The 14,545-nt window shown below is 37.8% G+C and overlaps 2 protein-coding genes across 4 annotated transcripts in view; both read right to left on the bottom strand.

Moving 5' to 3' along the window:
* The window catches only part of LOC309493701 (polymeric immunoglobulin receptor-like), a 72,957-nt gene extending 66,075 nt beyond the window's left edge, over positions 1-6,882 (bottom strand). The window contains exons 1-4 of one of the 2 annotated variants that reach the window (XM_082162905.1): positions 6,756-6,878; positions 6,296-6,613; positions 5,768-6,082; positions 5,345-5,671 (exon numbers count right to left, since the gene is read on the bottom strand). In XM_082162905.1, the coding sequence (XP_082019031.1) occupies positions 5,345-5,671; positions 5,768-6,082; positions 6,296-6,613; positions 6,756-6,795 (1,000 nt within the window). In that variant the 5' untranslated portion in view covers positions 6,796-6,878. Of the gene's footprint in view, positions 1-5,344; positions 5,672-5,767; positions 6,083-6,295; positions 6,614-6,755 lie in introns of both variants that reach the window. The other variant, XM_082162906.1, reaches the window with a different exon arrangement.
* A 3,861-nt stretch (positions 6,883-10,743) lies between these two features.
* Positions 10,744-14,545, bottom strand: part of LOC309493657 (uncharacterized protein) — a 117,630-nt gene continuing 113,828 nt past the window's right edge. For both annotated transcript variants that reach the window (XM_082162843.1, XM_082162844.1), the window contains 3 exons: positions 14,235-14,387; positions 13,938-13,990; positions 10,744-13,850 (listed from right to left, as the gene is read on the bottom strand). In XM_082162843.1, coding sequence (XP_082018969.1) covers positions 12,159-13,850; positions 13,938-13,990; positions 14,235-14,387 — 1,898 coding nt within the window. In that variant the 3' untranslated portion in view covers positions 10,744-12,158. The remainder of the gene's footprint in view (positions 13,851-13,937; positions 13,991-14,234; positions 14,388-14,545) is intronic.

Raw genomic sequence — 14,545 nt, 5'->3', positions numbered from 1 at the left:
ATGTATACACATCATCCACACTTCCACACTGTGATCCAATGTCAGATTTACCAGAGAAAGCATCGTCATCTCTCATCCCCAAATCAGCATCAGTACTCATTTCACCAGGATTAGACATTTCAGAATTTTCATTAGAAACCCTTTCAACACTAACCGTAGCTGCATCATCATCCGTTACACTATCGTCATCCAGTTCAGAAACATCATGATTTCTACCAGAATCAACCATTTCATGAACGTTCCCAGTCTGACTTTCAATCAATCCATCACTCTCGATGTTGCTCTGTGATCCAGCTTGAGGCTTATCCTGAGAAGCGGACTTATCACTCTCACCAGCAGCAGAAGAAGTACTAGGCCTAACTTCCACTTCACTAACCTGGGCCTTGTGTGGACATGTGTGCCTTTTATGCCCGATGTCCCCACACTCGAAACATTTCATACTACCAGTGTTCGCGTAAATAAAATACGCTTTCCCTTCATGCATGACTCTGAACGAAATATCCAACTCCGGTTCATTTAAGAACATAAACACCTGCCGTCTGAAAGACATAACGTGTTTTAGAGCAGCGTTTTTACACCCCAGCGGGATCATCTTAATCTCACTAGTAAATGTTCCATATCGCATCAAAGCCTTCTCAATTTCATCATTTCGAATAAAAGGCGGCACATTGGATATCGTAACTCTAGTTGTCGGAGTAACAAGCGGTGAGATAATTAGAAAATCGCCACTTACCACAATTCCGTCCCTTATCAGCTGATTTACTATGTCTTCCTTCTCGACAAAAATCACCACTGCTTTATTCATCCTGGATGCCGTAGTAATGTTTTCAACACATCTTCAACGGTGATGCCCTGAGCCGGTACACACCTGATTCCATGGCGGAGCGACACCTGTGGCTGTGACGCTACCCCCGCAGGGATGGACGCCATCCCAATGCCGCCTCAAAAACTCACAAACACTCACAAAATTGTTATTTTTAGAAAAACAAACAAACAAACATTCATAAATATAAAAAATAAAATAGCAATTATTGCAAATAGCAAAATGAATTTGGAAAAATATTTTTTTTTTTTAAACAAGTCAACATTTACCATTTTACATAATAAAATAAAATCCCTTTTCTACATTAGTAGAAGAGAAAAAAATATGTTTCCATCAATAACAGAGCACAGAGCCTCATTCTTACACCATTTAATTTCAAATGTGATAACGTCATCCATGGAACTATAAAAATGAAAGTCAATGATTTAACTGTGGCTAAAAACAGAGTATTAATATCTTGATCTGCACCCATTTCTATCTTGTTTTTTCTACTCATATAGATTGCCAACTTTTCTTGACCTAAAATAAAATTTTAACACTGACAAATAAACCTATTTTTCCTAACATATTTAAAACCAACAATAAATGCGTCTATAGAAAAAGATTAATTTAAAACTATAAAATAAATTATGTAATAAACTAAACATTTTCAGTCTAAAACAATCCATATAAGCATGAAAAACTGAACACAAGCTTTCTAAAAAGATTTTACCAGTACGCAAAAAAAAAAAAATTAAGACACAGATTTTCCAGAGCTTAAAAACATTCCTGAAACATCATCTAACACAGAGAAAAAAAAAAACAGAAAAAAAAAACGGTTAATACATCTAGGAACATTTTTTGTTTTCACAGTAGTCTGATAAAAGTTTCAGTTCAATAGAAGTGAGTCTTTGTTTCCATTTTTCTAATAAATGAAAAACAAATCTTCTTGACTTAATTTTTTTGACTCAAAGCAACTTCTTCCATATTCTCAAAGTCTGGTCCTGTCAAGTTAACTAGACTCCCCATTGTACATATTTTGGAAGCCACTAGTGTTTCCGTGAGTCGTACAGTTATTGTGTGTTAAATCAAAGCGTGCTCCATATATTAGCGGTTCTTCAAGGAGCCAGTGAAGAGATTCAAAATGTCCTTCTCTTTGTACTTTGAACATGTTCCACACAAACATTCCGATAAAAAATAGGCAATCCATTCAGGTTCAGTTTTGACAAGTCCATAAAGAAAACATTTCTGTCCATTTTCAAATTTCCAAAATTGTGTAGTATTTTACACACAGCTACTTTCCAGCTTGGAATTACTGAACCATTAAGAAGTCTTTGCAACAACTGTAAACGAAAAGCTGCTGCTCTACTTTGAAGATGTACCAATCCTTGTCCTCCTCCTCCTTTGGGTAAAACAATACACTCTGAGGAACCACATGTAACTTGTCCCAGAAAAAAATCAACTAAAATCGCTTGAATCTCTGCTAAGAGGCGCAAAGGAGGATCAATGCAGGGTAACTTATGCCATAAAGAGGAAGCTACTAAATTATTTATTACTGAAGTTCGACCTCTTTATGACATATTTGGGATTAACCACTTCCATTTTTCGAGTCGACCTTTAACTTTTTAAGAGTTCCTTCCCAATTGTTTTGTACAGTTGCTTCATCTCCTAAAAAGATATATATATATATTTAAAGCCGCCTTTCTTCCATACTAAACCAGGAGGAAGGGAATAAGAACAATTTTTCCAATCCCCTATTAGTAGTGCTTCACTTTTTTCCAAATTAATTTTAGCAGAAGGCAGTTTTTTTTTTTAAATCATCAAGTACACTCATTAAAAGCTGTACATCACTCTGTTGACTAACAAACACTAAAATATCATCCGCATATGCTAAGAGACTTTTTCTGAAATTAGGCAAATTAAAACCTTGTACATTTTTTCTCAGTTGTTGTAACAGAGGTTCTATTGCTAGTGAATATAGCATTCCAGAGAGCGGGCATCACTGCCTCACTCCTCTAAAAACTTTAAAAGGAGTGCATAAGCCACCATTCATTTTGAGTATGCTCTCAACATCACTGTACAAAACTTTTATTTTATCTATAAAACTTTTACTAAAACCAAAAGCTTTTAACGTTTCCCATAAGTATGTGTGTTCAACTCTGTCGAAAGCTTTTTCTTGGTCGAGCGAAATCAATCCAATGTCACTATTTGATAACTTAGAGAAATCATAAATATGCCTAACAAGGGAAATATTATAAAAAATGGATCTTTTGGGGACACAGTCGGTTTGGTCCGGATGGATCACCTAATTCAGCATTTTTGATAATCTGTTTGCTAAAATCTTTGAAAGAAATGTATAGTCACTACACAGAAGTGTAAAAAATACTTTGAAGGTGCATTCAGTTTCTGAAGTATCCCTGCCTTCATTCATTGATTCCGTGGAGGTCGATCCAGCTTCCACAGGCTCCTCAACAGATGTTCTTCCCCAGCAGGTTTATCCACGGTCGGCACTGCTTCAGCCAGACCGACCCCAGACGGTTTAGCAGGAGTATCTTCAGTTGCATCACTATCCTTACTACCTCCAGCGCCGTTACTCTGAAACATAAATGGATTAAATGGCCCGATTTACCACATCCAAAGCACTTCATTTTGTCAGTAGTGACAAACACAACATTATTCAAAATCATCCACACGGAAATTCAGTGCCAAGTCCAATTCTGCTTCATCTTTGATGATCATGAACGCAAATCTCCTAAATGAAACAATATGTTTCACTGAAGGAGATTCGCACCAGATCGTAATCTTTTTGATCGGTGAAACCAACTTTCCATAACGTGACAGCGACTTTTTTTGACGGTAACAACAGAGGTAAAACAGGTGTAAGTATTTCATCAATGATTATACATCACGCAACCACCGAGTTTGCTCTTTCCACCGAGTTAAAAAAAAAAAAAATTCATTCTGGATGCGGAGAGAATGTTCTGAAGGCTAACCATCTCTACCCAGAAGCCTCTGTATAAGCTTTCTAGGAAAGCAGGCAAAGAGAGAGAGAGAGAGAGAGAGAGAGAGAGAGAGAGAGAGAGAAAGAGAGACACTTTTGGACTTTTAACAACTCTTTATTCACTAAAATTAATTTTTAAAAAATAAAAATCTAAAAATATCTTCCCAAACAATAACCATAAATTAACATTATCACATATAACATACAGAAATTAACATCAATGCATATACATTCACAAAAAAATCTTTACAATCTTTTTCTTTACAAATTTAGAAATAAAATCTCCTCTTGATCAACTACACACACACACTTCCTTACTTTACTCAGTCTGGAAACAGAGAAAACAATATAAGAGTTGTTAAGGCGTAGGCGTTTTAATTTTTACATCGCTTTTCACAGTAAATATTGTTTCAAAGCAGCTTTACAGAAAATCATGTGCTAATGTGTTAAGAGTTCAATCCACAAGTGAGCAACTGCAGCAAGCAGGAAAAAAGAGGAAACATATAATCTTTCATAAAATGTTTAAAGAACATCTGTTTACCCAGACCCTGTTTACTGCACATTATGAAGTTTTATGTAACAAAGTTCGGGAGGAGCATGTTCAGGTAATCATCCAATCAGCACAAGAAGAAGCCAGTATAAATAAAGCCTTCTCTTACCTCCTGTCTCTTGACTAATTTCTCAGCATCCCGCCACCACCCCATCACCTCACATTCGGCTGGGTCTACTCATAGATACCTATGATCTATACATTTATAGGGGGGAGTACTCTGGGGTCGGGCCGAATTCTGAGCTCGGAGCCCTCCCCCCGGACAGCAAGCCAAATACGCATTATAATATTACATCAGATTTTATTAACATGTGAACTCGTGAATGTGTGTCCTTTAAAATAATCATTTTATACACATTCTCTGCGGTGGAGATTCAACTGATGAGACGGATGAGGAGGAGGAGGAGGAAGATGAGGAGGAGGATGATGATGATGATGCTGATGAGGATGATGGTGGTGATGTTGTTTCTAAAACATCTGTATATAAAACAATAAAACAATGAATTTCTAAAGGATGTTTTTTTTTTTTTTTTTTTTTTTTACACACAGAACTTGACATCTCTTTTCTCATGATACGTGTTACTGATGTCACTCACACATTCATTACCCAGAATTCATGTTTGGTGACTCACAGACAGAGAATCGTGAGCTGTTAGTTTGAGTTTCCAGAACTGAAGCCTGTGGTTTCACACTGAATAATACAGTATAGCAGAGTTACTGATGAACACTGTTAAACTAGAGTTAGCTATAGTACAAGTGAGGTAAAATGACTCATTGTTCAGAACAGAATCATTGTTTTACACAAAACTGCACTTTTACCTTCATAAACTACAAACATATAAACTGTACTTTGTTTTTATACTTCCTCTTTTTAACTGTTTGTGGTTTTGCTTTGTTGAACAGAAAGAACATCCAAATTAAAAATAATCCTGTGGTTAAACAGAATCAGCTGCAAACATGACACATGACACACAGTGATCTGCATCTGTACCTGTAACATTGATCAGGACTCGTGTGATGAAGATCTTGTGTCCTTGATCAGACTGAACTCCACACCAGTATTCTGAATCTTCTTCAGTCACATGACTGATGCTTCCCGTCAGGAGCTGCTGTTCTCTGTCATCATACAGCCGGATCTTTCCCTCATCCCTCCATCTTCTGCTCTCCTTCACAGACGTCTCTTTAGCACAGAGATCAGCTCCAGATCTCCAGCACAGAAACTTCACATCATGAATGTGGGATTGTGGGTATTTGCAGCTGATGTTCACAGATCCTCCTGCAGAAGCTGATAGACTGATGCTCTTCACACAACAATCCTCTGTTTAAGATCCAGATAAAGTGCAGCAATGTTACAATCACCAGATATATTCATGGATTCTGTCAAATAATGCATAAATGACTGAAAGCAGCTCACCCTTCTTAATGTCCAGATTAAACTCAGAGAAGAAACTGTAATCTTCAGAAACTTTGACTATAATCTTATATTCTCCAGAGTCGTTCTCATTCAGATCTCTGATAAACAGAAGTAAGAGTCCTGCAGATCTGTCATTATAAACGGAGAATCGTCTGTCATGTTTCCATTCTGCTCTTCTGTTAGTGTTTATTACAGTAAAACACTGATCTGCAGTTTTACAGACGTCTATCACAGGATTCATGTGTTGAATCTCATATTTGAAGTTTATAATGACGTTTCCTCCTGTATATCCTCTCACTGTCCTGATTTGTTTACCTGTTGAACACAGTAGTGTTCATTTTTATTCAATGATATACACAAACTTTAGTGAGACATAAACACACTAGGGGACAAAAAAGTCAAGTGTATTTGTCCTAGTTACTGATTATCTGGCATCCTTTAGGGGTTAAATCCAAACCACAGTATTTATATCAGTATCAGTATTGTGATGTTGTGGAGTTCATGGGTTTGAGGGTCTCATTTTCTCACCTGTTAAAACCTTCAGATTCACTTCAGTGTATAAATCGTTTCCAACCCTTTCAGTTCCACAGTAGTACATCCCAGAATCCTCTTCTCTCAGATCTCTGATGGTCACAGTGAAGACTTCTGATCTTGTGTTGTCATACAGAGAGAATCTATCATTCTGAACCCATTTATCTTTAATATCAGTCTTGATTTGGTCTGTGCACTCTGACCATTCACCTTTACAAAAATACTTTATATAATCTGAATATCCTTCATCATATCTGCATGTGATCGTGACTCCTCCTCCTGAATATCCTGTCACACTCATGGAGCTCACGACACCTACAACAAACCAGCATTAAAACTCTTTAATTTACACAGAAATTACGTTTCTTCAACAGTCAATAAAACAACATGAAGTTAAAGACTCTCCTCATCAAATCTGTGCTTTTTTTCATGATTTACTCTGAGTTCAGATTTTTACCAGGAATCATCAGCAGAGTGAAAGTCCAGATGATCTTCATTCTTCTCTCTTATTAAATGATCTTCTCTGTTGTTAGTAGATTCAGTTCTTCTGAAGCTCTCGATGTGTGTTCAGAAGAGTTTTGAGTGTTTCTTTCCTGGTTACATGTTTAATATGAAGAGCTGAATGTGACAGAGACGCCCACTTCCTCTGAGAGAGAGAGAGAGAGAGAGAGAGAGAGAGAGAGAGAGAGAGAGAGAGAGAGAGGAGAGAGAGAGAGAAGAGAGAGGAGAGAGAGAGAGAGAGAGAGAGAGAGAGAGACAGTGAGAGAGAGATTGCACACAGATATAAACTCAATACAACTCAATAAAAAGTGTTATTTTACAGATATTTTTCACAGAAAGTTGTATTATTTCAAAGGCTTAGTTTCAGTTTCTCAGAACCATAATGTTTAAAGTTTCAAATGACTTAAGCGTTTAATAAAGTGTTTGTGGTGAGGGGGTTTCAGTGCAGTCGACAATGTGAGAGGTCAAGTGTAAGCAGGTCAAGTGCTGTCTCTCATTTCAGGAATTGACGTGGAGAGACAGGATAAAGCCGGTGAACTTGTGTCTGTGTGTGACTGGAGCTAGAACTGTTATATTGGAGTGTGAGAAGTGCAAGTGTTTGTTTTGTTGAGAAAATTATTGGATAAGTTCAACAGTCGCACTGGTGCAGAAACCTGGGGATGATAAGAACGCAGTCCCCGCCAAGTTCACCATTAGCGGATTTGATTAAGTTGCTTGAGGGCCTCCGTCTAGAACATCACCAAGCACTCCTGGATCTGAGGGAAGATCAGGAGCATCGGTTCCAAGCCCTCATCCATGCGGAGCAAGAGGACTGCTAACCGTCCCGGAGCCGGATGATCTGGGAGGTCCGGGCCACAGAGTCTCCATCCACCCCCGCTCACGTGCCTCTGACCAAAATAGGTCCACAAGATAATCCAGAGACCTTCGTGGACCTCTTTGTTTCTCAGAGTGCTGAGGCGTGTGAGCGGCCGCTCGCCCACTGGTGCACCTCATCACACTGCAGATATCAGTTCAACTGCCGTCCCGAACCTCCTGGTTTACGGCGACCTGAAACGGGCCATCCTGCAGCGGGTCGACCGCAACCCTGAGCATCATCGCCAGCGGCTCCGATCCGTGGAGCGGTGTGAGAGTGGCCGGCCCAACAGCTACGGGACACCTGGAACACACGGTAATCAAATTACTGTAAAATATACAGTAACTTACTGGCAATATTGGTTGCCAGTAAACCTGTACATTTACAAGAGTATAATCATCAACTACAATTATGCTGTTAAAACACAACACACCTTTAAAAACATCCAAACAAGAACAATTTACAGTTATTTACCGTAATCTACATTACAGTATGTTACTGTGATAATACCCTGCACTGAATTAAAACCTGATTTAACTTCATTTGAGGAAACTGATTGTCTTAAATTGGTCAATGTAACATTTATACTGTGTTTGTAATGTGAGTATATTGTTTCTGTGAACATATTTCGTTTGAGTCCACTTAAAAAAAGAATGTTAATGCTAAAATTAATTAATGAGTTAACTGGAAACGTCAGTGAGGGACGGAGTGAAAAAAGCACTGGCAAGCCGGACAGTTCTCTCTCCTCGTAGTGGATCAGACGTATACGAGCTCAATGGTGGAGATCACGGGATTCACACTCATGTACAGTGTTGCTAATAAACTGGATGTAATTTAAGTTCTGTTGCTTTTATATGAAAATAAATAAGATGAACAAGACACCCAAAGTACTGTTATTTATTTCCATTCAAAATACGTGTTTTTCAATCATTTTTACTATAATACAGACACCTTTTTTAATATGTTTTTTAGAAATATGACAACAATCACAGATTGTGCTGTCAGAGAGTTTGGGAATAATCACACATAATATACACATAGAAACACAATATCAGAGTTTTAAAATCAAACATTTTAAAAGAGATCAATACATCACGGCTGTTTAAAACCAATGAGCATTAAGCTGTGTCGTCAGCAAGTCGTGTCCCATCGTGCTTTTGATCAGCGCAGTCGGTGGAGAGCAACTGCGTTTTCTTTACATATGTCAGCATGAGTCGGACCACACTCGACACATTTCTAACCGGCATGCATCTCGCGCTGATCAAGAATAGAGTTTAAATTAGCCTATCCTCCTGGGACCCAAGAATAGACTTTTGTCCACTGTAGTGGACATTATATTTTAGTGAATTTCTCTGACATCATACATGTCACATGACACAACCTGGGTGTCCTGTAAAGAGCACATTCAGGGCTTTTCAGAGATACCAAATGTTTGGAGGTTTCACCATGAAAACAACTTCTCCTTGGTCTTTAAAAATGTCTGACATTAATTTAGTGATCAAATGTAGCACTCTTATGGAAATATGATAATATGATCTGACTACTTTTCAAATTGTATTTCATAAACCAACATCTCAGGAAAACGTCATGGGGTTTCAAATAAAAAATGACTTTCTGTTACAGAACAGGGCATTGATTTCATACATGTCCACTGTAGAGACATCAGGACTTACATCATGTTTATCAGGCATTTTGGGAGACACAACAAGTGAATATGGAAATAAATTATACATCAATATTCCTATGAAATATTAGATATTATTATTAAAATGTTGCCAATTATTACTCCAATTATTACACTTCTTTTTTCATTAAATGTTGCTCCAAGAACACATTAATGTGCAAATTAGATACAGTGTATAGATACATTGCATTGAATGGGAATATTAATTTATGGCCATTTTACCCACATATTGCATAAAGTAAAATGGTGTATCAATTCATTCCATTATTTCTTTCATAACATAGTTGAGAATCATCTTTATACAAATTTTGGTTAAAAAAATCCTGAAACCCCAACATTTATTGGTGATTGAAAAAAAAAAAATCCCATTGTTTTTGCCTATACATATAATTTCATGTCATTTTTTTTTTTTTAAACAACTTAGTCCTGGCGTCCACTACAGAGGACATAGCATAACGTATGAATAAAATATTATTTTTCAAAAAAAATTATTTACCATTTGTTTATTGTGCTCTAAACAATGTGATGACATGGAAAATACTAAATTCAAAAAACTTTTTTTTCTGGGTCTCAGGAGGATCTATACTATCAATGAAGTGGGCCTTTATTTTGATAAACATGACACAATATGACATCGCTACTACATGAAACGAGCGTTTACTGTTATAAAAAAAACTGATTTGAGAGCATTAGTGGAACTGAAGATGTGAATAAACACGAAACACACTTGATCATTGTCATGTGGTGAATCCGGCCAATCATGGATCAGATGTGTCATCATCAGAGCTCAGAGTCATCAGAGTCGCTCTGGAGAAACTGCCCTGGCTGAGTCCTCCGGCTGCTCTCCAATCGCTCTCGTGTGCTTTGATGCCATACGTCACAGACACAGTAACGTGGATTCGGCGCTGTCTCAAGTAGGACACAATTTCTAACAGGCATGCACTGCTTCAAGTCAGCCGCCGATCGGTCTGTGCTGCGCTGTGTGTAGTCCAACAAGCCTTTAGATAAATAATGGACTTTTAAAATGGTGAAACTTTTAATTGGGTTGATATAATCTCTCTATAATGCTTGACTCACACAGACCTCAACATTCAGCATGCAAAACACAACAATGGTAACAATTATTATTAGTATTATTATTATTAGTTTTTTTTTTTTGTAACAGTACTCTTGTGTAAGTGCACTATACTAACTAAGCATTTGTTAGTAAAACATACTATTCCTATTTCACTTCACTTGTTTTTTTTAAGGCAATCGTTTTGCATGTTTTTTTTAAATTAAGACTAATTAGATCTTACAGTGTATGAATCACCTGACAACTCTTTAAACAGGGACTAAAACTAACTTTTTGCCACACCTGTCTATGGCCGGTGACTTAAGAAAATGTAAAGGCCGTACATATATATATTTTTCCGGCCATGAAACTGTTTTTGCAAAAACAGGAAATAATGACATCAAAATTGTAGATACCAGTGAAATTGAACAATTCTCTATTCCAATGTCAATACCACAGCTAAAACTACAACCCTAATATACATTTCAAATATTGTGAAAGACAAGTAAACAGTCAGTAATAAAATAGATGAACAAATAATCAAATTACAAGCAAAAGCACAAATAAATACAATATTACAGATGCAAATGAATTAAACAGTGCTTTACAGGTTATTCTGGTAGATCTAACAGTAGTTTTCAGGTACAGAAATTTAATTAAGGAAGCAAATGTAAAATTACACTGCATAGTCTTCACTATATAAATTAAACATCCTCATAATCCTTACTAAAGTTACAAAAGTTATTCAGTCAAGAGCAGGGAGTGATTTTCCCGTTGTCCTGATGTTTAATTAACATTAAAAACACAGACAGCAGCAGCAAAATTAGGCTACTGTCACTTTAAGAGTGAATGATCTAATAAACTGATACTGACACAAGTGAATGTAAACAGTTGAGAAAGTATAAGACATAATTGTGTGTGAATTTGTCCACTCAAGTGCAAGAAAGAGGAAACACGTGAAGAGAGCTCAGTTTATTATTCGTGCGGTGTCCGAGGCGTGCTGCGGGTGTGTGCTGCGGGTGTGTGCTGCGGGTGTGTGCGCACTCACACAGCGTGCGAGTAACGAAATGAGCTCACTTTCGCTTCATCTTGAATATTATGAAGGCTTTAACTTTAGTAATGATGCAACTGTCCCGAGCATTGTGTATATGTTTGTTCACGTTCATGCATGAGGAGAACTCATGTTATCGGCCAACTGGCAACTTGCATTTGGCACTTGGCGAGTGTTAATTTTAGGCCCTGTCTTTAAAGTTCTATTTAAAGGGGCAGTGTGTGATTTAGCGGCATCAAGTGGTGAGGTTGTGAATTGCAACCAACAGAAGTTACGGTGGCCGACAGGAAAATATGACGTTGTCTGAGACAGCAGAGAGTCGCCAGTTAAACAATGAAGTTTCTTTACAAAGATAAATTAAGAAATTATGTTTACTTTATTATTCAGTAAAACGATATGTTATTGCGAATATTATTGTTACTTGTTCATCATTGTGTCAGTGTTTTATTCGCTGACTTTAGCTAGATCTTTGCACAAAGAACAGCAATAGTGACGAAACGCGTTTGTCCGCTCAGGGCCACTGTAGAAACATGTTGATGTAAGCGGACCGGCGGTGTGTGTAGACAGAAATGCCTCATTCTAAGGTAATAAAAACATTACGGTTCATTATGTAAGGTCTTTATACACCACTGAAAACATAGTTATGTATATTATATTGCATTTCTGTCTACAGATACTTCTAAATATTACACAGTGCACCTTTAAAACTGAAAACTGTTAAACTGTAGCGTAAACCGTTTTAGAAGAATCAGAGGGGTTTGTGGGTAATTGTGGAGTAGCATAAACAGTGTTACAAGAATCAGAGGGGTTTGTGGGTAATTGTGGTGTAGCATAAACAGTGTTACAAGAATCAGAGGGGTTTGTGGGTAATTGTGGTGTAGCATAAACAGGGTTACAAGAATCAGAGGGGTTTGTGGGTAATTGTGGTGTAGCATAAACAGGGTTATCAGAATCAGAGGGGTTTGTGGGTAATTGTGGAGTAGCATAAACAGGGTTACCAGAATCAGAAGGGTTTGTGGGTAATTGTGGAGTTGCATAAACAGGGTTACCAGAATCAGAAGGGTTTGTGGGTAAGTGTGGAGTTGCATAAACAGGGTTACCAGAATCAGAGGGTTTTGTGGGTAATTGTGGTGTAGCATAAACAGGGTTACCAGAATCAGAGGGGTTTGTGGGTAATTGTGGAGTTGCATAAACAGGGTTACCAGAATCAGAGGGGTTTGTGGGTAATTGTGGAGTTGCATAAACAGGGTTACCAGAATCAGAGGGGTTTATGGGTAATTGTGGAGTTGCATAAACAGGGTTACCAGAATCAGAGGGGTTTGTGGGTAATTGTGGAGTTGCATAAACAGGGTTACAAGAATCAGAGGGGTTTGTGGGTAATTGTGGTGTAGCATAAACAGGGTTACAAGAATCAGAGGGGTTTGTGGGTAATTGTGGTGTAGCATAAACAGGGTTATCAGAATCAGAGGGATTTGTGGGTAATTGTGGTGTAGCATAAACAGGGTTATCAGAATCAGAGGGGTTTGTGGGTAATTGTGCTGTAGTATAAACAGTTTTAGAATAATCAGAGGGGTTTGTGGGTAACTTATTATTGCACTGTTTATGCCACTCCACAGAGGGGTTTGTGGGTAATTGTGGAGTTGCATAAACAGGGTTACCAGAATCAGAGGGGTTTGTGGGTAATTGTGGAGTTGCATAAACAGGGTTACCAGAATCAGAGGGGTTTGTGGGTAATTGTGGAGTTGCATAAACAGAGTTACCAGAATCAGAGGGGTTTGTGGGTAATTGTGGAGTTGCATAAACAGTTTTAGAAGAATCAGAGGGGTTTGTGGGTAATTGTGGTGTAGCATAAACAGGGTTACAAGAATCAGAGGGGTTTGTGGGTAATTGTGGTGTAGCATAAACAGGGTTACCAGAATCAGAGGGGTTTGTGGGTAATTGTGGAGTTGCATAAACAGGGTTACCAGAATCAGAGGGGTTTGTGGGTAATTGTGGAGTTGCATAAACAGGGTTACAAGAATCAGAGGGGTTTGTGGGTAATTGTGGTGTAGCATAAACAGGGTTATCAGAATCAGAGGGGTTTGTGGGTAATTGTGGTGTAGCATAAACAGGGTTACCAGAATCAGAGGGGTTTGTGGGTAATTGTGGAGTTGCATAAACAGGGTTACAAGAATCAGAGGGGTTTGTGGGTAATTGTGCTGTAGTATAAACAGTTTTAGAAGAATCAGAGGGGTTTGTGGGTAACTTATTATTGCACTGTTTATGCCACTCCACAGAGGGGTTTGTGGGTAATTGTGATGTAGCATAAACAGGGTTACAAGAATCAGAGGGTATTATGGGTAACTGGGTGGTTTTGCAGTCAATGTGAAGTCTGCTGTCTTTAATCTCCTCATACACCGGTTGAGGAACCTGAGAACAGAAAGACAAATTATTTACAGCTTTTGATGAAGGTCATTCATTCAAACATATTATTATCAACAATTTGACTTTACACACCGCTTCACTGTTTTCTGTTCCAGGTTCAGATATTTTAAAGGCTAAATCGGGGTCTGTAAAACAAATATAGTACATTAAATATAGTCATAAATAATTACAATAATAATTCACATTGATTCTAAATATATCAGACTTGCATTGACTAGTTGTGACCAGCAGGGGGAAGCAACATCTTTCTATTCACTTTCCACAGACACAACAATGTAATTGACTGGCAAACAACTATAAACATTATTCTGACAAATAAATGACTATGATAAACTTCTAAACTTCTGAAAACATTGTTGGCTGGTTTACTTCGAGTCTGATGCTTCTTGTAGAGAGTAACTATACATAACATGAATCCAATGATGAGCAGAAGCAGAATCACAGTCACGCCGATGATCAGAGACGAAGATGATGAAGATGAAGATGATGAAGATGACAAAGGTGGTGGTGTCGTGTTTTGCTCTAAAAATAGAGAAAAGCATTTTTTTGTGACATGTACATTCTCAAGCTTTAAAAACTCCAGAAACCCCATAAATTTTCGTTTTTGTAAATGGAAATCTTGATAAACTTAGATTTTTATAAACCTCAAGCTTATTGAGAACTACATCCCGCCTATGATC

This window comes from Leuciscus leuciscus (assembly GCF_965113295.1).
Source record: "Leuciscus leuciscus genome assembly, chromosome: 3".
NCBI lineage: Eukaryota > Metazoa > Chordata > Actinopteri > Cypriniformes > Leuciscidae > Leuciscus > Leuciscus leuciscus.
The sequence above is the reverse complement of the archived record's forward strand: the minus strand, read 5'-3'. Positions and strand labels throughout refer to the sequence as shown.